Genomic DNA, 24,800 nt, shown 5'->3' with positions numbered 1-24,800 from the left:
TGTAAGCCCGTTGGCGACCAAGCCTACGCCGCCGCATCGCCAATCCCGGCACCGGAACCCCCAACCCGAGCATGCCCTACCACATCCAGCAGCACGCAAGCCCCAGCAGGGAAGATTTTTGAATGTACTTATATATTTTAAAATACGCTGAATCGATTCTGCTTGTTGCCCGCATCGAATCAAATCGTCCATGCCCCGAATCGGGATGCATCGCCGCATCGATTATTGTTAACACCACTAATTGGGGTCTATACCCCCTTTTTGAAGGGGGTGGAGGAGGAGGCATGTTGTTGACAAGTTTTCTGTGTCGGGGATGTGTGTGTGTGGGGCAGGGGAGGGGATGTCAAGGTATCAGCCAATCAATCGTGCATTTAAGGGGGAAAATAGACTGGCACGTTCAGCAAGTGAAAAAGGGTAAATGTAATTCTAAACATAATGAAAAATTCACTTAATATTGGTGGGGTCAATTCTATTCTTACAACATATGGGAAGACAATTTAAATTACCTGAAATTAACTGAACTCATTATATTGTGTAAATAAGGTCGCATAAAAGTAGTGGGGACAATATGAGCATCCTGAAAAGTTGGTAGTGTTATGTCCCTAAATTCCCTATGCAAACCTACGCTCTTGGATAAAGGGAACATGCGTCGTTTAATGATGTTACAGACTGCAAACACACAAAAATAACGATTTTTTTCTGCTAATCTGCTGAACTCGAAAGGAATAATAACTTCCGGTTCGAATCCAAGGCTTCCGCGTCACATGACATATTGAAACGTCACTGTAGTGTTCACTGTGACTGTTGGTTGAGTTCGCGACACGACAGGCGGATACCCAGCATAGCTTTAGCCCACGTCGCTGCTTTTCCAACAGAAATAGCTATCGTTGTTCCCCCCGGACACGAAAAACTCTTATTTAACGCAGCGTTGAAATTTGACGAGTCTCTTATAAAATGAGGAGACGAATAGAGTTAGGTTATGTGCTGCTTTTCGCTCTAGTTTCGCATTTCTGCTCGTGCTCGGCGTTCTATCTTCCGGGTTTAGCTCCTGTTAGTTTTTGCGAGGACAACAAAGGTGGTGAAGATTGCCAGGTAAGAACAATTGATCACGATCTTGTTGCTCCCGTGATTTTTGGCCGAGTTCGGCGTTTTGAACTTCGATTAGGATCAATGTTTACGTTGTTTGCTAATGTTAGCATTTCTTAAGGCCCTGGCTACTGGCTGCAAACAGCTTAATTTTTTATGATATTTCAGTGACGTTTTCAAACATTTATGAGTTATTGACGCAAATAAGACTGATTTGTAGGAATGCGTGATTTAAATAACCCTAAGGTGTATTTTGATGCAATCAGGAACGATTAACACCATGGAACGAATTACAATTGGTATTTATTTTTCATGAAATATATTTCAATTTGGATTATCATGGTAAAATGTTACTTTGAAGTAACCGAGTCACATTTTTTAGTACTGTACTTTTGTTTTTAGGATTTTATTTATCATAATCTAAATTTTTCTTAGTTGTAAAGCATTTGGAGGACCTCAGGTTTTGTATTGTCAAATACAGTGTAAATACATTTTATTTGATGTAAGTTGATGTAGTTGATTTAACTGACAATACTATTACTATATTCAGTTGGAAATAATCCAGTATGTACATTACTTATATACTATTTAATAGTTACTATTGTCATTCGCCTTTGAAATAGACAGGGCTAGACTAGCTTAATTTATAAATACTTATTGGGCTACCCATTTTCACTGATTTAACAAAAATGATGTGGGTTATAAAAACACTCTATTAAGTAAACCTGTTTTGGAAGTCATGAAAGAAGGTTTGGGTCCACCTCAAGTCAGGAAACCGAGCTAGCGTAATGATAACTTCCAAGTTTTAGGCTGGATGCAAACAATCGAGAGGTGCAGTTGGTCTACAACAGCAAATTTTTTGTTTATTACTGTTTATTACTTTATTATTGTAGTATTGAAATGCATTTGCACAGAAAATTACATTATAATTGTCCGATTAGTTAATTTAGTACCGAGAACACCACCTCGACAATATCGTCCCCCCACCAATCTTGGAAATGTTAAACAAAAAAATAAATGCTTCAAGCAAAGGATTTTTTTCTAACTTCAGTCCATGTGTCCAATGATTGCCTGCCTGTATTTGTAATTCTTTCTCTCATCATCATTATTAAACCATCCAGTGGGGCAACACAACACAATACAATTAGCAATGATATGTTCATTACCTCTGTATCGGTTTGATATCGGTATTAGATTTTGGAGTTTGACAACATCGGGTTATTGGTTAAAAAGTCCTTATCGTACAACTCTAATGATAATTATTCTTTATAACTAAATGACTCATTTGACTCCCTTGGTTTGTTCTTGCAATTCCGTCAATGGCAGCCAATGAGATAAAAATGTTCATCATGATGACGGTACACTGGAAAACCAGCCCTTGCATTAACTTTGAACATGTACGTTGGTTGTACACAATATAAATTCGGTAAACTGACGTTCCTTCTTAAAAATTCAATGTTTGTTTGCCTTTTTTTTCCTGTGAAATCGATGTCTTATTTTCAAATCACATATTGTAAATGACTTTTTTCTATGAGGTACTTGAAATGTTTGATATTTATTGAAGTGGTCTAATGATGGCTTAATAAGTTGGAAAAAGCACCGTCGTATCATTCTCAGGCAGTAAAAGAAAGCGTGCTAATCAAGTTCAGTCTTAGTCTGGGGAACTTTTAGGAGTCCTTTAGTCACTAGAATGTGCAATTTAACAATACCCATTTGCCACAAGCTTGAAAGGTAATCTTGTCCTTCAGGTATGGCTGGCATTTCATTACCAAATGACTGATATTCATATTGTACTTCCCTGTAGACACAGATACAGCTGTTTGTCAATCGCTTGGATTCTGTGGAGTCCGTCCTGCCTTATGAATATGATGTGTAAGTGACCCCTTTTATGCTCTTTGTCAATATGCATCCAAAGTAGGCCTGAACGATATATCGTTTAAACATCGCCATCGCGATGTGCGCATGTGCAATAGTCCCATCGCAAGGACGTGCGATAGTTTTTTAATTTCATTTTTTTTAATCCACAAACGTTTGTTTTGAGGAAGGAGAGGGGAAAAAAAGCGCACAGCTTCTCTTTCTCTCCAGCAAGTCATCGGCTCCTCCCCCTCCCCCTGCAACAGCGGAGTGGAGGGAGGAGGGGCCGAACAGCAGAGCGGAGGGAGGAGGGCCCGTTCTCAAAGTGAAAGCAAGCAATCAACACGTTGGAGGAGCAAGGAAGACTGTATCCAAAAGGAGTTTTGGAAGTATTTTGGCAAGAACAAGACTATAAGGGACAAAAAACAGCCCTGTCGACAGTGCCTCGCCATGGTTGCCTCAACAAGAAGTAATCTGTCAAACATGTGGGACCATTTAAAACGCAGGTATCTATGCATTCCTGCTACGAGCTCCCCATCAGAGGCTTTTTAGCACAGGTGGGAACATTGTTACGTGCCAACGTTATTGTCTCAAGCCTGCTATAGTGGATAAACTAATAGTCTTGGCCAAAAACCTATGAGACCCAGTTGAGAATTGCTGAGCAAGGAAGGTGGACGATATGCAGACAAATACATAACACAGCTGAAGGAATGTCTTTTCTTCTTTTAATGTGACAGCTATCAGGAAGGCAGGAAATTTGGGAGTTAAAATGGTTCTGTTATTCATCACAGTTATTTGCAGTTATTCAGTTCAATTATTTACAAGTTCAATTGAGTTTGTTTCTTTTATATTTAAATTTATTGTAAACCGTATTTTTCAAATAACTATATATAGTACAGCTGCACATAAAGTTTTGATACTTAATATTTTTGTTGAAATATTTTTACAACTTTGTTGCCGTTTTGCAGTTTTATATTGTTATATTTTGTGTAAACAACTCAGGGGACTAATGCACTTGCACTTTTATTAGTCAGATTTAATATTTAAGTTCAAATATGTTGACAACTTTGTTGTTTAACTGAGGTTTTTATGTATTGTTATAGTTTGTGAACTCTTTTGTCATATTTAATATTTTTGTTCAAATATGTTGACAACTTTGTTGTTTTACTGAGGTTTTTATTTATTGTTATAGTTTGTGAACAACTCTTTTATTTGTCATATTTAATATTTTTGTTCAAATATGTTGACAACTTTGTTGTTATTTTACAGAAGTTTTTATTTGTTATATTTTGTCAAAAACTAAGGGGACTAATGCACCTGCTCTTTTATTTATCATTTAATGTATTTGCTGCTGTTGAAGTGTAAAATATTGTATTCAATAAATGATCTATTTTGTGCAGACATGACTTCCTGGATACCTTCATACAGAAATCTTCAACATTAACAAATTAAACGGTATTATATGAATACACTGTGGTCACGGTGTGTTATGTAAAGTATTTCCAAACAGCTATTCAAGTCATTTAGTGAAAATTTCTTTAAAAAAGATAGATCTTTTTTTTTTTAATATCGCAATATAATATCGCAATATATTGCAAACCTAAAAAAAATCGCGACAATAGTTTTTTCCAATATCGTTCAGGCCTAATCCAAAGGAAGTATCCACTGCCCTAATCTAATGTTATTCTTTTTTTTTCAAGGTTTGACTTCTGCAAGGATGCGGAGGAAAAGAGGCCTTCGGAGAATCTCGGGCAGGTGTTATTTGGTGAACGTATTGAGTCTTCCCCGTACAAGGTGGGCTTCAACAGAAATTTTTGAGCCTGTACAGTTCAATTTCCAATTTAAGGTGAACTCCTTTCCCTCTTTTATCAGTTTAACTTTAAACAAGATGTCAAGTGCAAGGAGGTGTGTACAAAAACATACAAGAAGGACGTCCAAGAGGACGCAACCAAGCTGGAATTCATCAAAATGGGAATGCTGCTTAACTATCAGCACCATTGGTTCGTGAAAATGCAGTCTAACTGATCATATGTTAACTTTGTTGATTTAAAAAGAAAAGTTATTTGGTATTTAAGCAATGCCTATTGTTGTTTCAGGATCATTGACAACATGCCTGTCACGTGGTGCTATGATGTGGAAGACAACCAGAAATACTGCAACCCTGGCTTCCCCATTGGTTGCTTTGTTACTGCTGACGGACGACCTAAAGATGCCTGTGTTATTAATGTAATCTATTTTAACTACCCAAAAAAATATTTTTTTTTAAAGTCAAAAAGCATGTCTTGACACCATGTGTTGAAGATGTTGAAAATTTCCATACTAAATAAGTTTAATTTTTTTAATGTTCAGGCCGAATTCAACAAGAGAAAGACATTTTATGTCTTCAACCACGTTGACATCAAGATCTTTTACCACAACGGAGGGGCCGATGGGTGGACTGGTGCTCGGCTAGTTGCTGCCACACTGGAGCCCAAGAGGTAAACGTTGAATGGTGTTTTGACTGCCACGATTACTTAATCGACAACTTTATGGTTACAACTTCATGGTTTAGAGACATTATTGATCGGAAAATGGTTCAGAAATGACTTTTCCAATCATAAGTTTTTAACCGATAACCGATATTATGATGCCCCACTGGATGCTTAACTAATTATGAATGTAACAACTTCAAGGTTTTCCAAATAGACATTCTGTAGAAAATAGGCAAACAACGTCAACTCAAGTTATGGATATAGTCCCAATATTGTACCACTATATTATTGTTAAAATCAAACTAGTGCCAACATCAGTTTGCCATTACTCCTAATAAGGCACTTATTCTGTCCTCAATGTGTATAGGTACACAGATTAGCAGATAGCGAACAAATCAGGGTCTCAAGAGAAATCAGATGCTTGAGTACAGTTGAATTGGTTTTACTGTGGTCATCTTTCTCTTGACAAGAGCACGCACTGATCTATATTTTTTGTAAAACTGATAACAACAAAACATTGTGTTAATAATATGAAATTAAGTCACAAAATACAGCAAAGTATACACAATGTGTCAATTTTAGGGCTGTCAAACGATTAAAATTTTTTATCGAGTTCATCACACATTAAAAAATAATCATAATCATAATAATCATCTGTAAATTATTGTTGGACTGGAAAGATAGGACACAAGACTGATATATACATTCAACATACTGTTCATAGGTACTGTATTTGTTTATTATAACAATAAATCCACAAGATGGCATTAACATTATTAACATTCTTTCTGTTAAAGGGATCCACAGATAGAAAGACTTGTAGTTCTTAAAAGATAAATGTTAGTACAAGTTATAGTAATTTTATAGATCTAAACCCCTCTTAATGTTTTAAAAATTTTCAATCAAAAAATAAACTAGTAGCTAGCCATTGCTGACGTTGCCGAGCGGCGACGTTACAAGGGCTCCCTGCCGTTCTTCCACAGTGTCTTTAACTACGTAAGGTAGTGACTGAAATACACCATAAGGTGTCAATGACGAGTTTTATTTTACTTTGAAATCAAGCCAATGAGTGTTTTGTCCCTCGACTGACGCTGTAGTTCCCTGTTTACTGGTCCATACACGGTCATGTGAGTGCTTGCTTCACAAAGTACGAGACCTCTGATAGTTTGTATATTGTATTGTATTATATTATATTGTAATATTGCCATCCAGTGTATTTGTTGAGCTAAACGAAATCTTTGAGAGTTTGACCAATGTCTGAGTAAATTTTATGTGTATTTTGCATAGCTATTTTGATTGGGAATGTCAGTTCTTTGCATTGAGCGCTTTTCTTTTTCTGAACATCTTTTTTTTTTTTTTTTTAAGAGATAGGAATATTATTTTTGTTGTGCTTTCACTGAATGATACTTATGTTTGTTGTGAAGGAGTTGCCGAAGCTTATGCCAATAAACGGCACGGTCCAATGAACGCCTGTGTCCACTTGCCTTTCACTGCCTCTTAGCTCTCAATGTGCGAAAAACGGCGTCATTGTAATCTGTTTCAGGCAATGCATGAGCGGGTCATTCAGCACATGTGTTAAATGCGTCAAATATTTTAACGTGATTAATTTAAAAAATTTATTGCCGCCCGTTAACGCGATAAATTTGACAGCACTAGTCAGTTTGAATAGCAACTGGTAGTGCAGCTTGCAAGCAATGAAATAATGTATCCAAATTCTCCAATCCAAATCCTATTTTTACCACAAAGGCAAACAAAATGAAATATACACATCTCTAATATATGAATATAAATCAAAGAATATAACTTGCAAGTGATGTTTATATAAGGCACAAAAAACATGTTGAGATGGCAACAACTGCTATTGTACATTGGCTGCAGACGTTAGCTCGTCCATTTAGCTCTCTAGCCGCAATGACCTCACATCTGCATATGATTACGTCAGCAGAAAGTGCTCGAACTTATCAAAACTAATTACACCTAAGAGTAGGGGGCCTCTGAATGGGTAAAAAAAGTACATCTTTTCTTTTCTTTTTTTTTTTTTAAGACAATAGTATTTTTAAGCAATTCTTCCCTCCTCAATAGCATCAATCATGGAAGTGCAAGTACACTGAACTGCGACATCCTCCGCCCGATGGAAGTCCCTACCCAGTTTGACAATGACGTGTCCATCGTTTACACGTACTCTGTGACATTTGAGGTAAGTCTTTATAATTCTTTACAATGTACATTTTATAGTTATAAAATGTCATGTTTAATCTTTCACAGGAAAACAACCAGATCAAATGGGCTTCCAGGTGGGACTACATCCTTGTCTCTATGCCACACACAAACATCCAGTGGTTCAGGTAGGATCATGTGCTTCATTTTTCAATTTTGCACAACTGTAACCGGTTGCTACCATGTATTCTTATATGTCTTCCGTCAGCATCATGAACTCTTTAGTTATCGTGCTCTTCCTGTCCGGAATGGTGGCCATGATCATGCTGAGAACGCTGCACAAGGACATTGCCAGATACAATCAGGTGGACCAGGTATATGCATTGTCCACACTTGCAGTCAGTATTCAGGTTCAGGAGAGTTGTAGTACACAAAATAGATGACTTGACATGTATATACATAGTACTCAAAGGTTCTGAGAAGTACCTTGACTTCTACGTTCCCCATCTTTTCAGTCTTTTGAGTTGCAAGCCAAAATTTGAATGCATGACTTAATGTTTGCAAGGGCTTGGCAATATGATGATTTCCATCTATTGTCGCCAACGTCTTATTGATATGCTTTCCGTATATCATCACCATTGGCATTTAACAGGCATAGCCTATGTCATACAGACTGTACACTACACTTGACAAACTGGGAGGAACAGCCGCTAGATGTCTCACAAAGAAAAAAAAAATAGTTCGGGTGCATAAATACATCAAATGAAAATTAATCAATTATAGGTAGGGTGAAAACACATGGAGACTACATTGGAAAAAATGTCACTGACAAAAACATTAAAACAACTAATTATGAATAGTTTTTACATTTGGAAATTGCCAAGCTCAACATAACAATTGTATTGTAACACACACAAATAATCCAGTGTGTAACATCATTAATATTAATTAGTATTTAGTAATATGAGAGCGTAATATTCATTCATCTTCTATATTGGCAGTAGGCAGGGTACACCCTAATTAGTTTGCCAGCCACTCGCTGGGCACGGTAGCGTAATATAGTATTAAAAATTTAAACCTCTCACAAGTACCAGTTGATAGTTTGATATCTATACTTTTGAGCAAAAATTGTTGTGTAATTTTTCATCAAGTAATTGTGATATTCGTTATCTTGATATGAAATGCTGAGATGGAAGATTTTTTTTTCTTCCATATAGTCAGTACAGCACATTATTCGTGAAAGGAAAAGACTGCTGAAGTCTTCTTGTTTGCTTTCGTTTAGTCATACTTTTTCCATTTCCTAGTTAGTTAACTTTTCATCCAAGACTTATGATCAGTGCAGGCCTTCCCCGAAATCTAAAATCCACTCATTTCCTGTAGGCGGAGTTTTTCTGCTTCATTGTCACCGAATTCTTCTGTGTGAAATGCTTGAAGTCATTGAACGTGTTTTCACATTTCACAGGCAGACATGATAAAACGTCCATCGACTGGGCCAAAATCCGATCCGTTTTATGTAAGCCTGCTGAAAAGCAAACACTCTTGTTGTCCTTCAATCAGGTGTTTGGGTGTGATTGAAGGAATGTAAAATATGTTGTGACTATGGAAGAATAAACCACACATTTACAAAGTTAAAGCTAATTGGAGCCATAGCACAACAAATTTTACAGTGTTTTATTTTCTCAGTGTTTACGTTGTATTGCTTTGCTAACAGGTTTGGAGCTGCCAGGTACACCTCACTGCATGGTGGCTGGTTAAAATCTTTTCACCGCTTTTGCTTGGAATGCTCTGTTGAGTCGCTGTCTCACTTTTACAGGAAGATGCACAGGAGGAGTCTGGATGGAAGCAGGTGCACGGCGATGTCTTCCGTCCACCCAGGAAAGGCATGCTTCTATCCATATTCCTGGGACAGGGCACGCAGATCTTCATCATGACCTTCATCACACTCTGTAAGATCACTTTTACTTGACAGTGAAGTGTCAGCAGCAAATTTGGAGACTGATGATGGACTGTTTTGTCGTGGTAGTTCTGGCCTGCTTGGGCTTCCTCTCCCCAGCCAACAGGGGGGCTCTCATGACGTGCGCCGTGGTCCTCTGGGTCCTGCTCGGAACACCTGCTGGTTACGTGTCAGCACGCCTTTACAAGAGTAAGAATGCTGCTGAGTGAAATCTTTAAAGAGCATACGACACCAGAAAAAAAGTCTTAAATGGCATTATTATGTGAATTAGAATCATATTTTGAGACGATTCGACTATATACAACAATTTAGCAAAGCGCAGATGACGAGAAATTAGTTTTTTAATCTGCCGATTAGCCACGCCTACAATTATAGGGCTTTAGCGTCCCCAACAGGTGGATGACGTCAGCGGTAGACTAGGCTCATCGGTTTTACTATTCAGCCCATTGAGGGGGAATTGTTCAGAACGAGGAAAACGAGACGAAGAGAGCTGCAAAATGTCATTGTTTCAGTCTCTCTACTCCCAATATTTTTACAGGATATTCTTTTTATCCAAGTATTTTTCCCCAATAGCTATATAAATGGCTTGAGAAGGACCAGTCAGCCCGTCGAGGGGGAACTATTCACAATGAGGAAAACGCGACGAAGAGAGCGGCAAAATGTCATTGTTTCTGTCTCTTTACTTCAATATTTTTACAGGATATTCTTTTTACCCAAGTACTCTCCCCAATTGCTAAATAAATGGCATGGTCATGACAAATAACTTGTGCTAAATGGAATATAAAATAATAAAAATCCATTTATTCAAGACGACATGGCAAAATTACTCCATAATGGTCAAAACAGTCGACTTTACCTTTACTGTCACACCTCCCGAACGATATTTTATGACACCTAAATCGGACATATGTCATTTCCCTTCCCCGGCTTCGGAGAAAGTAAACAGACCAGAAGGAGTGACAGCTAGCCGACATGCTAACCCGAACCGAGGGATGTTTCAAAGTCTTCGAAGTGGAAAATCACACATAACTAGCCTGGATTATTTGACATGACAACCCGGTTGTCAAGTTTCTTTGTGGATCGGCACACCGCCCGGCGGAGAGCAATTTACAGTTCGTTCCCTGGAGGAGGGTGGCTGGAATTGTTGTGCAGCTACCGTGCTAACAGCTAACTGCTAATGAGCGTGAGGATAGCTTTTTACATGCCTATCAATGATCAAACGTAAGTAGTCCTTTATTTAAAGGAATTTTATAGTGTTTACTTTGTAATCACTGTATTCGTATTTGACATAATACAAAACAAGATGTTTACTCACTTCCTTGTAAGTCCAATGGTCCCACAGTAAATATCCACGGTGAATGGGAACCTTTTGAAACTCCAAAAAGGCGCATACGCCTCTCCCGCATACAGAATGATTTTTCTGCAGCCGTTTGGCTGGCGTGATGCAAAAAATAAAAGTATTAATCCGCAAAATCAGCTGAATCCTTCGTCCTCATACACAACAGTACACTGTAGCGTGAAGAGGACGTCTTCTACCGTATACACGTCACAGCGCCCTCCTCCTCAATGCGAGACCGAAGCCGGAAGTCACTCATTTTCCTGGCGCGGGATTCAAAAAACTAAATAAATATAGCGATCGCTTCCACACACATCCAAGCGGTCCATATCATTCAGGAGCATAAAATACCGCGTGTATTATGAAATAAACATGCTTTTTCGTGTCACAAGCACTTTAAATGAGTAAATAACTCACGCTTATAGTGATGTTTTTTGTTTTGTTTTTGCAGCTTTTGGAGGTGAAAAGTGGAAGACAAATGTTCTGTTGACGGCGCTACTGTGCCCTGGGTTAGTTCCCTCATTAAAAATGTCTCTCCTGTTTTTTCATTACCTCCACCAGGAGGTGAAACCTATTAAAGACCCGAGGTTATGTGGTGGTTTCCTTAAATCTCACTGGCTGTTTGTTTTCAAGATAAATTAAGAACAAATGAAGGAATTGTTACCAAGTTTTATTTTTTATATCGTCTTCCCTCTTCCGCAGTATCGTGTTTGCCGACTTCTTCCTGATGAATCTGATCCTCTGGGTGGAGGGGTCGTCAGCGGCCATCCCCTTTGGGACCTTGGTGGCCATATTGGCGCTTTGGTTTGGAATTTCTGTGCCGCTCACCTTTGTCGGTGCCTACTTTGGATTCAAGAAGCCTGTACGTATTGGGTCTTAATAGGAAACACTGACACACATTGATGGCAGTAGACTTTACATCCATTTTGAATGGGGGATTAGCAGGTAATATCAGCAAGAGTGAGGAACAGCTAGATGTCTAAAAACAAAAAAAGGTTCACAAGGCACCCCAAGAGACAAACACGTGGTTCATAAATAAAACGTTAGTTGGGCGAACATGTAGTGAATTACCCACTAAGGGTGTATTGAAAACCTCTTTCAAAAGTCCTCATCTGTTTTTCCTTTGTGTCCTACTATAAATTAATGTTTTTCATTTTCACCGTCATTCTGGCTCACCCACCCAGGCAATTGAGCAACCAGTGAGAACGAATCAAATCCCACGCCAAATTCCTGAACAGTCGTTCTTCACCAAACCCATCCCGGGAATCGTCATGGGCGGAATCCTGCCCTTCGGCTGCATCTTCATCCAGCTGTTTTTCATCCTCAACAGCATTTGGTAAGCCAGCATGGTATGAATTGATCGGCTCCTTTTAAAGTTTAGCTACGTGAAAAAAATTGTGTTCCTCCCATTAGGTCCCATCAAATGTACTACATGTTCGGCTTCCTCTTTCTGGTGTTCATCATTTTGCTCATCACTTGTTCCGAGGCCACCATTCTGCTCTGCTACTTTCACTTATGCGCTGAGGTACCTTTACACCTATAATACACTTGGCTTCAGAATTATTGAATTGCAATTTTGACACATTTAAGCGGTTTTCCATTAAAAATGACTCCCCAAAAGTTGCAGTCGTGATTGTAGGCTTGAAAACAAGTAGCACCCTGGCACGGTCTTCCACATCAACTCACATAAACATCCAAACCAGGTGTCATTGGTTGCCCCTTTAAGTAATAATGAAAATAACAACCAATAAGCCTATTTATCACAATTCCCCCTGTCCCCAGACTGCTGTGACACTTGACCTCAATACCCCCAAATTTAACCAGGTCTGCTGTTTCATATCACACAAATATGCTGCAAATTTGATCATAATCCCTTTTTTTTTTTTGTTCTTGAGTTATCTTGAACACACACAAATACATAACATGTGCCTTCCTTAGTAGGTTTCCCCTACTGGTGGAGTAATAAGATAAAATTTTGATACAATTAAAAGTTTCCCACTAAAAATTTTGTAAAAAAATGAGTTGGAAGCACAATAGAGATGGTGTGAGTAAGCTTGAAAACAAGCAGCGCCATGTGTCATTCTACAAAAAGGCTAAAATTGTCTTTACTTATTACAAAAAATCAGCGAAATCATTGAATGAGTTTGACATAAAAAAAAAAGTAACTGTCGTCGACAATTACAGAATTCAAATATCTATGTTAACCCCCATAAAAAGTGTGCTTTAGGAAACAGTATTTTGTGTTGGTTGTGTGCAGGACTACCACTGGTGGTGGCGTTCATTCCTAACCAGCGGTTTCACTGCGGTCTATTTGTTCGTATACGCCGTGCACTATTTCTTCTCCAAGTTGCAAATCATCGGCGCAGCCAGCACTTTCCTATATTTCGGCTACACCATGATAATGGTCCTCATCTTCTTCCTCTTCACTGGTGAGTCATTTTTTACACATGAACACATTATTCTGCGATATCAGTAATCAAACTGTAATTGTACTTGGTGATTTTATTATTACGTTGTCAATATGAAAAAATACTGGTTATTTTGCGGCCAACACACACAGCATGCTGTGTTATCAAAGTTCAAATGGGGCGTGTTGTATTGTCAATACATGTAACTATCAGGATTTCCGTCCTGGTATTAAAAGAAGTACAACACCAGGAAGTACTTTCAGGTCCTGTCAAAGGTTTTGTTTGCTCGTCAGTGGTTCAGCACTAATAAAAACTCATTCACGTTTAGTCATGCACGTCTCAGTCTAAGGTTCTGTCAAGTAATCTGTTTTAACAACAGATACTAGTACTCCTTTTTGATTAAATCCGTCTAGCCAGCTTGACTTCATTCCACTGTTTTCTGTTGGTGCCTTTTATTCAAGTGATTCTGTAGCCGCAACTATGTTTTCACACAGTCGTAAAAATCAATCTATAAATGCATTGAATTTTAAATGTGTTGTAATGCGTGAAACTGTGTTACATAAATCTCCATGAGGCAAAGAAAAAAATGATTTCTACTTTTTAAAAACTAATTAGCGGGCAGTAATTACAGATCCATTTTATTGACACACGAAGCACTGCTTTGAAATTTCCCCAAATTTGGCATTAAATTCTGTTCTCGTTAGTTTTAAGTAGCCTTAAAACGAATGGTTGCCATAACTCATCCACTAACCAACACGTAATCGATTATAAAAACAGAAGCAGTCAAATTCACAGGCGTCTGTGACCTTTGACCTCATTACACCAATATTAATCTTGGTAAATGGTGTTATACTTGTATAGCGCTTTTCCACCTTTCAAGGCGCTCAAAGCGCTTTAAACTACATCGCCATCCACCTACTGGTGACGCAGCACCAGAAGCAATGTGGGGTTCAGTATCTTGCTCAAGGATACTTAGGCGACTTCGTCAGGGCAGAGAATCGGCCCACAACCTCTGGGTTGTGGGACAACTACTCTACCACTGAGCCCCCCCCCCTCCTTTTTCAGTTTCATATGATAAACATACCCTGTAAGTTTGTCAAGAGACTTGACAGACATACCGTAAAATTTGGACTATAATCCACTACTTTTTTTCCCCTCATTTTGAATCCTGCGGCCTATAGTCCTGTGCGGCTTATTTGTTGATTTATTTGGGTTAATAGATAACACTTAATTTGACAGGTGTCGTGAGACTGTCAAAATTATGACAGGACATTGTGGGCTTTAATGAATGCTTATGACAGAAGTCATTAAGTGTCATCGAATTATGTCACTAACTCCATTTATGTCCATCTCTGATCTTTTACATCCATTCAAAAGTGACATAAGTGACACTAAATGACATCTGTCATAAGCATTCATTAATGCTCATGACCGTGTCATGTCATAATTATGATGGTCTTATGACAGTTTTATGGTGCCACTGTCAAATAAAGTGTTACTATATACCATAACTAGTAACTAATGAAACAACTGGAACAGTAACTGAAGACATAATTAGCACAGAACATGAATTTTCATTGTTATTTACATCTGTACCGCTGCAGTGCATGCTAGGAGGTATGTTAGATGACAAAAGTGGGAGGTGGCGGCAGATGTTGACTGTCTCCCCCGTGGCCAAATGAAGCTTCTTAGAGCAATGAAGATTTGCAGCCAATTAGGTTCAAACCTTCATGGTGGTTCATTTGTTCTTATGACAGGTCCATGAAAATAGAATTCCTTTTTTTTCCCTCTTTTCTTTTTACTTTTTCCTTGTTCATTTATTGGCACTGAAACCATAATGGGTTTGAAAGGTTTGTTTGGTGTGGTGCAGGGGTCGGCAGCCCAAAATGTTGAAAGAGCTATTTTAGGCCAAACTAATAAACAAAAAAAATATGTCTGGAGCTGAAAAAAATCAAAAGCCTTATATAAGCATTATAATGAAGGCAACACATGTTATATGTATCTATGTTAGCCTACTATCAAAATAACTAAGTTGGCTATAAATACATAACGAGCCTTCATGATTACATTTTTATTTTCCTTGCAGTGCATTCTATTGAGAATGACACACCACTTGACTACTTGTTGTTGTCCGATACTGCCTCAAGTTTAACTTCATTACAATATTAATGAGTTATGTTTAATTTTTTTGGTAAAATTAAAGAAATCCAATAAAGAAATCCAAATTTTGATGTTATTTGTATTTTGAAGATTTGGAAAAAAAAAAAAACTGTGCATAACGCAGCCTGCATTTATAAAAAATAAAACGGCACCCTTTTGAAAAGGTAAAAGTATATAATCGGAGTTCACGTACCTGCATAAAAGCGATGGGTGTTCAATATCGATCACATCACACGACTCATTACAATGTATGCTGCCGCTGAATTATTATCCTTGATTTGCTGATTGGTGAAGTTGCCTGCCATTTTTATGGCCCTTTACTTCACTGTCCTAGTGCGAGAGGCATGTATTTGTTTTTCTGTATTATCTCGGTTTAGTTTTTGAAGTCTGCAAATAGGTGTTCTGAATGTTGATGAATGACTCCTTCATTTACCAGTCACCATCTGTGAACGGTTTTCCACGCTTTATTTATTCTGGGTTGCAACAAAACTTGCAGCAGCAGTGGAGTTTGGAGATGCAATCCACTTTTTAAATCTATTTTTGCACTTCTCTAATTTCTCCAGAAGTAATGCAATCGCACTTACTGGGTACTCGGCTGCAAAAGTAGTGTGCCTTCCCTGCAAATCTCTTTCCACATTACTCCTTTTGTGATTTGACAACTTTTCGCTACAGAGCAAATATTCAGAAAATCCTTCCGCATTGGCAACGAATGCAATTGATTCGGCCCAAGAAACGTTGAATCGTCTGTTCTCCTCAGTTTTTTTCCCCCTCTTTGTAATCCATGGCCCATCATATAGCCGTTTTGTTTACAACAGCCGCCCTGCTGAAAGAAACGTGCGTCGCAGGCTATGACACAAATCTTCGTTGACAGAAATGTTGAAATGTAATAATTATTGTACACATTTTTACAACATTAAAAAACATTAAGATCGTGTCATATTCGTCCTGCTACAGAAACCATGTAAAAGCAATAGATTTCCTTCCCCCACCTTTTTCTATTTTTAAACATTTTTTAACGCTCCAGGGAGCCACTAGGGCAGCGCTAAAATGCAGCATGCGGCTCTCAAAACATGGGTTGCCGACCCCTGGTGGACTGACTAATTTGTGCTACACTTTCAACCCAGGGTGCACAGGTCAAAGTGTAGTAATTGACTAAAGATTACAAGTTAAAATACTTTTTTAAGATGGACACCCTTACCAAGATAACAACATAGTCGCAGATAGCGGGCGTGCACATGCGTCACCAAGAATTTAACATCTCGCCACCTTCATTTCATACAGAAGATTTTCTGCAATAGAAAAAAAAGAAAAGTTGGAAACACATTGACATTATCTTAAGACGAAGCTGCTTTTTGCTAGGGGGACGAGATGTCAAAAAGATGATCGCTGGGGAATAATCCAAGCAAAAATATTATCGCTTCCCCTCCTCGCTTCTGCATTTGCAGCAAAATAATCCTAATCTTCGCCATTTTTCCAATGTCTATTTTTGTCTTTTTCATCCCGTCTCCAACTCTGATCTCAACTTAATTCACGCTTGGACAGCAAAGCTTGTAAAAAAGAGATAAGACTTCTTTTTTTTTTTTCTTACGTCAAAGTGAAAAAAGTAATGCATGGTTTTAAAGTATGTGTTAAAGGGTGTTGAATTTAAAGTTGTTTTTTTTTTTCCTCAGGCACAATCGGCTTCTTTGCATGCTTCTGGTTTGTAAATAAAATCTACAGTGTGGTCAAGGTGGACTAGAAGACAGAGTGGCGAAATGGAGAAAGACTGTTGTAGCCATCCATGTGACGGCGACATTTTGAAAGGACCAGAAGCGAGACCCCCAAGAGCCGAGCCCGTCCTTTTTGTGCTTTACACCTCTCTCCTTTTATCGTTTTCTTTTGCGTTCACTCTTGACTGCTAATATTCGGAGCGGCAGCATTACAAATTAACGTGGGGCCTTGGTATCATTGTGAACATATTTTGTTTCAGTGGGATTTTAAAAAAACAAAGGAAAGGCTGAAGTGTTTTATCAAAGTTGTCTTTATTTCACAAGAAAATGCAATTGTTTGTTTTGATTTCCCTTTCCCCTTCAAGATTTTTTTTTTTTTTTTTTTTGTGGAGGAACTGTAATATGGGAGAGAGAAAATACTGCTTGTACATATATTGTATAGACAGAGCGAAGGAAAGGATGCTCAAAACTTTCTGTTCTCATTTTAGGGCCTTAAATCCTGAACTATATCAGCCTGTATTGTAGTTGAGAAGGCATATAAAACACTGACATTGCTGATCCATGTCCTTTTTTTCTTATATTTATACATTTGCATTGAATCAAAGGGGAGAGAGAGGTTGAGTTCTGCTTGTTCCAAAATGGAGGATCTTTTTAATTCATTCAAATGAGAAGCATCTGTGAATTCACTGATTAACACCTTTTGTTTACAACACTTGTTTTTTTTCATTGGGGTTGGAGGATCGTCATGAATCATGGTGATCTGGTTTGCAAATATATCCAATTAATACGACATCACGCTCTGTATAAGGCTCTTGAATGTATACTCAGCAATATGGATATATGATGTATTTTCTTGTTTTCACTCTGGTTTGGAAATGAAGGACACTTTCATCGCTCCGCTCCTTGTCTTGCTCGCAAACATCTTTTTGAATTACATTTTAGATCTAGTGAAGTGAGGGCATTGTATGGCACGAAGACTAAAACATTGCAAGTAGATAGCAATTTACTGAAGATTGTTTTTTTAATCTATTTTTTTTCCCTGTATAAAAGCACATGTAACACTTAAATATAATCAAATCTTATTCAACACTTTCCAGTGATATTACAAAAATGGTTTCGGATCACCTTAAAAAAAGAAAGGTACAATGTTTTGGGTTAAATGTACACATGTGCAATAAAATTGCGAATGAGCAAATAAGGCTTGTGTCCATAACCCTATTAAAATATTAAAACTGCAATTTTAAAATCTATAAAACTCCATTGTGGGCAATACAAATACTGTTTTGAATTATTCAAAAGTTTTCTCAGTTATGTTTTGGACAACAATCCTTTCATGACAGGTTGAACGTGACAGCAACTGAAACCACATCCTTTCAAATATAATTAAAAATACAGTAAAATACAGTAGTTTGCACTAATAGACCAATTAACTTCATATATTAAAGGGTAAACCATGCATTGATCTCACTACAAGCAATGGAGATCTTGCAACATTAATAATACCATGTTTCTCTGAAATGTCACGTTTACCTCACAGGCACTAAAAAAACAAATACAGGCCTAAAGCACATTTATATAATAAAAACCACCCCACCTGGTGAATTGCACATCCTTAAAAGTCAGACTGGTTTAAAATATTGTCGAACTCAACAAAAGGTCATACTGGTTCTTTGTTCAGCTTTAAAAATCACCTTGTAATTTTTTGGCACTCAAGGGATGAAGTACCATGTGTCACAAGTCAATCTTTTTTTTTTTCACTTGTGTTAATGAAAATAAGACAAAACTTTTCTGTACAGCTGCTAAGTCCATTGTGTGCATTGCCAGTTCGTAAAAAGGCGCTTTGGAACCAGTTAGCAGTAGGAAATCTTCACTGGCTGAACCAGAATTATTCCTATCATGGGCTCTGGTACAAATATTGCTCTCTTCAAACCCACGGAGTTGACTGGCTGGAGGCGAATCTTGCTTTTGCTGAAATATTTACGACGACAGGTAGGCAGTGAGATTTTTTTTTGTCGCATACACTTGAGCAAACAAGAGCAGACATTTACAATTGCATGGAGATGTACTCTTACTAAACCCATACTTCATATCTTTAGGTTGATTCGTACAAATAAACGGTCTTTCCAAGTTAACGTTGATATTTGATTTCCATATCCATTCCATGTCAATGGCAGTGAATTGTCAGATCATATACATGTACTGTTCAGCATTCTGTACTGCACCATTTACTTTTTTCAACCTGTACATTTCCAAGGATATCCACTTAATTAAAGGTTGAACCTAAGGTTCACTTGAAATTTTACAAGTAATGTATGGCTCTATAGTTCTATCTGTACACGTAAATTTATTTGCAGTCCAATTTTTGACCCCTTTAGGAACTCTGCTTGCTATTGACCGTGGGCTCCCGATCTGAGCTGACGCTGGTTGTGGTGGTCTCCTTGCGGCTGTCCCTCGACCTCCTCTCGAAGGTGGGCGAGGAAGACGTGGTGCATTCCTCCCATGTCTGCAGCGGAAAGACCCTGGCGGCTGGACTAGGCAAGTGAGGTTGCCCCCCGGCGTGGCCTTGTCCTGCCATGGTGTGACAGGTCTCGGCAGCTGAACTCTGTCCCCGCTTGCAGAAGATTCCGCAGAGCAATGCGAGGAATTCCTTCCGAACGCTACGGTGCATGTATCCGTAGATGTATGGATGCAGGCAGCACTGCAGGAAGAAGAGCACCAGAGCCAAAGACAAAAGCCAGGATGGTACATCTGCTCTGGCACTCATGGATATTGTGTTTAGTACACTGTAGGGTCCCATGCTGAGGATATAAGATGCCATGATTACAAAGACGACACGCGCTGCCTTGCAGTGGTAGTGAAAGCGTCGATGCCTTGCACGAGTCGGGTACCCCTTGGCTGAGGAAGGGCCATCCGGTGAACTGGGCCGCTGGGGTGGCGAGCTGCTCTGCCCTCGGAAGTCCTGAGGGCAGGGCTGGGATTCCAAACGCGTCCGTATTGGGTGCACCAGGGCGTTCTGCCTCCGAGCTGCCCGGAATACCATCCAGTAGCACCCGAGCATGACGAGAACCGGGAGCCAGAAAGAGAAGGTGGCTACCACGACTGAGTAGGATACGCTGTAGGACCAGATCACCGAGCACATCTTGTGATGGTGGTTAAAATCGATTGCGCCCCAGCCGTATAGGGGCGGTGTACTCTGCAGGAAGCTGACTACCCAGGTGCAAATGATCAGGTTGGTGCCCAGGTGTGGCGTCATCCTGGTGGGGTAGGACAGAGGGTGAATAATGGCCAAGTAGCGGTCCACGGAGACAACAATGATAGTGTTGACGCCGGCAAAAGCAAAAAGATGCATGAGCACCACCAGTGCCTGGCACAGTCGAGCATCCAGTGGCCAAACCCCCGGAACTGTGGTGGCAATGGCAAAGGGCATGACCAACATGGTCTGGAGAAGATCGGCCAACAGGAGATTAAGGACGAAACGGTTGGCCACATGTAGGAGCTGAGGTTTTCTCTGGAAAACCAGTAACACCAAGACATTCCCAAACAACGACACACAAACGATCACGGAGATAAGCGCAATCTTGAGCATGCAATCGGCGACAGAGCCCCACGCCGGATCTCGTGAAGGGAAGTCGAAGCCCAAATCCAAAGGGGCGTCCGTTACATTTGGGTCGAGGGCGGGTGCCTGAAAGCTTGGCATCATTGGTGTCACCCTGTCTGTCTGTAGTTCATCATGAAAGACATTTCAATTCTGTGTGGTGAATAGAGTCTGAGGGATTTGGGGTTCTCAATTTGCATAATGCATGCAATGTTCAGAACCGTCCTCTCGTAGGCCCAAAACAAGTCAGTTTAAACAAAGAATTTAAGGTGACACCTGGACACTGTTTCATGAAAACTGCTTAAAGAAAATGGCCCAGAATTGTTGTTCATGGTCATAAGACACAATTGATTCTTTGATGGAATGCTAATGTGTGTGGTGATCCCACATTTTCCCTCCAATGGCACAGCAGGTACCTATGCTATAAAAAATGCTGTATGAAAATCAGTTCCACAAACAAGATGAATAGGATATAAAAATAGTCCATCGTGTCATCCAGGTGCAAACGCCTTCACGTAGATCACATCTACAAAACCACACATGCAAATGTTGAGATTACAGCATTTTCTCTCTCACTTTGGATTCATATATCAACCTGCATGTTTACACTTTGTCCCTAAAATTGCACTTGGGCGTGAATGTCTGGTTTCTGTGATTAACAGGTCATCTCTCTCCCCCAAAGTCAACAGGAGCCAATGTATGAAAGACAGATATTTTGAATATCAGTTCGGCATTTACATCCACAAGATGTAAGAACAACCCACGTTGCAGACTCTAGATGCGAACGGCCTTCTTGCAACACATCTGCTGCAGCGGCAGCAGCAGCAGCAGCAGCAGCAGCAGCGCGCACACGAATGTCCACAATAGAGGCTTCACCACACACGCATGGGAGCGAAAGGACGTCTTTATCCCCTGCAAAGTGACGTTGAAGCTACGGGTTCGGTCTCGGTGGCTCGGTTCTCGTCATTCCACCCCCTCGAGCTCCTTTTCCGAGCTCCCCCGCCTCCATTTCGGAGCTCCGGTCGATGGCAGCGAGCAGATGCCGCGCGTCTCCGCCACTGCGGGGGGTCTCTCATCCAGACGAGCACATCCTTCCTCCTTGGGATTTCATGCCTCATCAAATATTTCAGATCGGATCCGCTTTGCCGACTTAACGGTCCGCTCGTGTCGCCGAGGTGTCACGGACGGGGACACCTGCGTGATGCGAGCTGCACATTTGTCGGCAGCCAGCCCCCTCCCATCATCCAACATGCACCCCTCCCTCCTTTTTGTTACCATGTCTGACACTTCAGATTGTACACGTCACCCCCCACCGTGTAGTTAGTTTGTTCTTCTCGTAGAAATATCTTATGTGATCATTTAAAAACGTGGAATTAACATTAGCCTACAGAGTAATACATAAATTACAGACGCTAGCTTTTTTTCTTCCTTTCTTTTTTTGTAAATTAGCGTTGTCCTATCTTAGGAAAACAATTCAAATTGAAGGGATTCCTAAATATAGTTTAAAGCTCTTGAGCGCCACCTACTGACAGTTTACCTATTGCCCAGCTTTTTGCTGACTATTTTACCATTTTAGTTCTCATTAACTCACTGGCTGCAATTGATGGCAATATATTGAAGGCACTATGATTGTGTTTTAATTGATGTACTTTAATAGGCGTGGAATCCATTTGACTGGGAGGATCGCCGCCAACCCTCCCAGTCAAAACGTCTGTCTCCTTCAATGACATGGAAAAATAATCAATTACAATGTCATAAAAGTGCAAAAAAAAAAAAAAAAAAAAAAAGATTTCCAGCACAAATGAGACGTTCGTGTCCAAACAGCTATAATCAACACATTGTAGTGACCTGTTTTTAATTTAATTTCAAATCCATCAGAAAACCCTTTTGATGTGAAATTTACATTGCAAATGTCAAGCAGTCTCGTCTTCAGCTCTATTATGTTCACCACTGGCGTGTTCAAAGGGACCTGACGCTTAAATGCCTCATTCTTCATTTCCTACCACTCACTGACACCTAATGGTCAACACAATGAAACACAGGACATCATGAAAAGAGCGCTTGCAATCAGAAGAAAAAAAATCAATTGAAATGTAGTTTTGTCAACGCTTACATTTTGAATTGGTTTCCTTGCAGTGGAAGAGTAATATCAGTTGGTGGCGCTAACGTACTGCTAAGCCGCTCTGTCAGCTACCAATTGTAACATCAGAAGAAGACAAACCTGCAAATATGAAACGGGTAAGTTTCAGTAGTAGCTGTAGCTTTCATCTTTCTTGATTGAATATTCTTTATTTGTTGGTTGTGTGTGTGATGTAATGTTCAGCAATACTGATAAGTTCATTTTTATTGTGAAGAAAGACGTTTAAAAAAAAGTTTGGGCGTTTTTTTCGTTTGGTTGGAGTTGATCATTTTTACTTCCATCACTTTAAATTAAAATAAATAAATGGGCTAATGTTTAAGAAATTCTTTTTATGTAATGATATGCTCCAATGTAGTTCAAATTTAATTATACAAAAACAAAAAAACAACAGCAGGGTTTCTCACAGAAAACTTGCCGAGCCTGGTGGTGGAGAGGCCCAAAGGCAGCCCACCATGTTGAAGGAAAAAAAAAAAAGACAATTTTGAAATTAAGACTATTATGTGTTATTAAAAGCTATTTATGTGCAATAAACATTAAGTCTTACAAAAAAGGCACAGTCTTAAAACCTGTGTTGTTAATAACGGCGTAAGAGTATAAGGGCGTTATTTTTTTCAGTAGCGAGTAATCTAATTAATTACTTTTCTCATCTTTTCAACGCCGTTACCGTTACTGAGGATGTAAAGGCGTGCGTTACTAACAGAACTAGAGTTGCCAGTACAAGTGAATTTTAATAAAAGGGCACGCCATTACAGAAAATGCAGGCACGGTAAATGTAGCCCATGCGGGATATTGATAAAACTTTATAAACAATTTACAGTCATGCTACTGTAATGCAACTTAATTTGTGAAATATACGGTGAATGCTCGTGTTGCATTGTTGGCAGAACGTCTGCTCACATCAGGGAGTAGATGGCAATCAACATTAGCTTTGGCATTCAGTGTTTCAGCTTTTTCTGGTGTGGACTTCCTAATGTAATTGTGAAGACCACAAGATGCTTTGTACCGCTGAAAGCGGCTTTCATCCAGGCGCAATTCGTTAAAGAGCCGGTGGTATTCACCGAGCTGGCGGTGCTTTCTAATTGTGCTGTGAACCCACATCTTGCGCCAGTGTTGCCTTTTCCTTCTGCTAAGTTTTAACAGTAAATATAGAGCAGCAAGTCTCACGATCATCGACATCTTCTCTATGCTATTTTCACCGATGCATCTGAATGGTTTCACCGGATACACAACAAGGGCTGAACCGGAAGTTGTTCAGTTTCGCGGGCTGACTTCTTGCGACGTCAGTGTGAACACAAAACTGCTTTTGGCGACAACATCGCGGGCGTCACGCGTTGTCACACGATATTTTGCGGCCAGTGTGAATGTAGCTTTACTACGTTGGTTGAATGACGCGAGAAAAGTGAGAGACGTGGACTCACAGAGAAAGCATAGCGGGAGCGGGGAGTAGCAAAGTGAGTTGTGACGCCGTTGCAAACGCGATGCTCTGGGTCGCTTCAATAAGACCTGAATGTAGCTGATAGCGCACAAGATGCTACGATAGATATCACATGTATATAGAATCAGATGCGAAATGATAGACTCGCCGGTGTTAGTAAACAGGCGCCATCTTAAAGCAGTACACTTCTCAGGCAGGCTCTGTTGTAGCCAACCTTCCTAGTGAACCTAAGTAACTTTTTTATCTAAAAGACTTCTAAATCCGCAAAATCTTGACTTGAAGCTATCTTTAAATGATGAAACAGTTTTAAAACTTTCTCATGTCAAAAGTAGACAGAAAGGAACTAATGCAATAATGGGAGCAATTTTAACAACTTTAACGGTTCATTCACAACTAAAGTTGCACCGATACCGATACCAGTATCGGCAGGGGGCGCCGATCCGGCCCGAATTGGTGTTTTTTGTTTTTGGAATGAAAAAAAAACATGGAAAAAGC

At 39.5% G+C, this 24,800-nt stretch overlaps 2 protein-coding genes across 3 annotated transcripts; one reads left to right on the top strand and one right to left on the bottom strand.

The window, feature by feature from the left end:
* Positions 1-792: 792 nt before the first annotated feature.
* tm9sf5 (transmembrane 9 superfamily protein member 5) lies at positions 793-18,032 on the top strand. 2 transcript variants are annotated; one of them, XM_057849751.1, is made up of 18 exons: positions 793-1,092; positions 2,891-2,958; positions 4,641-4,734; positions 4,813-4,940; positions 5,037-5,166; positions 5,290-5,417; positions 7,494-7,608; positions 7,677-7,756; positions 7,837-7,942; positions 9,031-9,081; positions 9,382-9,514; positions 9,592-9,711; positions 11,310-11,367; positions 11,561-11,720; positions 12,043-12,194; positions 12,272-12,383; positions 13,116-13,287; positions 17,097-18,032. In XM_057849751.1, exons 1-18 carry the CDS (start codon positions 955-957, stop codon positions 17,162-17,164), a joined length of 2,013 nt encoding a protein of 670 aa, XP_057705734.1. In that variant the 5' UTR covers positions 793-954; the 3' UTR covers positions 17,165-18,032. The 2 variants fall into 2 exon arrangements, with proteins under 2 accessions (XP_057705734.1, XP_057705735.1); XM_057849752.1 differs by lacking the exon at positions 9,031-9,081.
* Positions 17,469-21,966, bottom strand: gpr101 (G protein-coupled receptor 101). The gene has a single exon (XM_057849753.1). It carries the CDS (start codon positions 20,833-20,835, stop codon positions 19,507-19,509), a length of 1,329 nt encoding a protein of 442 aa, XP_057705736.1. The 5' UTR covers positions 20,836-21,966; the 3' UTR covers positions 17,469-19,506.
* Positions 21,967-24,800: the final 2,834 nt, after the last annotated feature.

Source organism: Corythoichthys intestinalis, chromosome 11, assembly GCF_030265065.1.
Source record: "Corythoichthys intestinalis isolate RoL2023-P3 chromosome 11, ASM3026506v1, whole genome shotgun sequence".
NCBI classification, from domain to species: Eukaryota; Metazoa; Chordata; class Actinopteri; order Syngnathiformes; family Syngnathidae; genus Corythoichthys; species Corythoichthys intestinalis.
The sequence above is the reverse complement of the archived record's forward strand: the minus strand, read 5'-3'. Positions and strand labels throughout refer to the sequence as shown.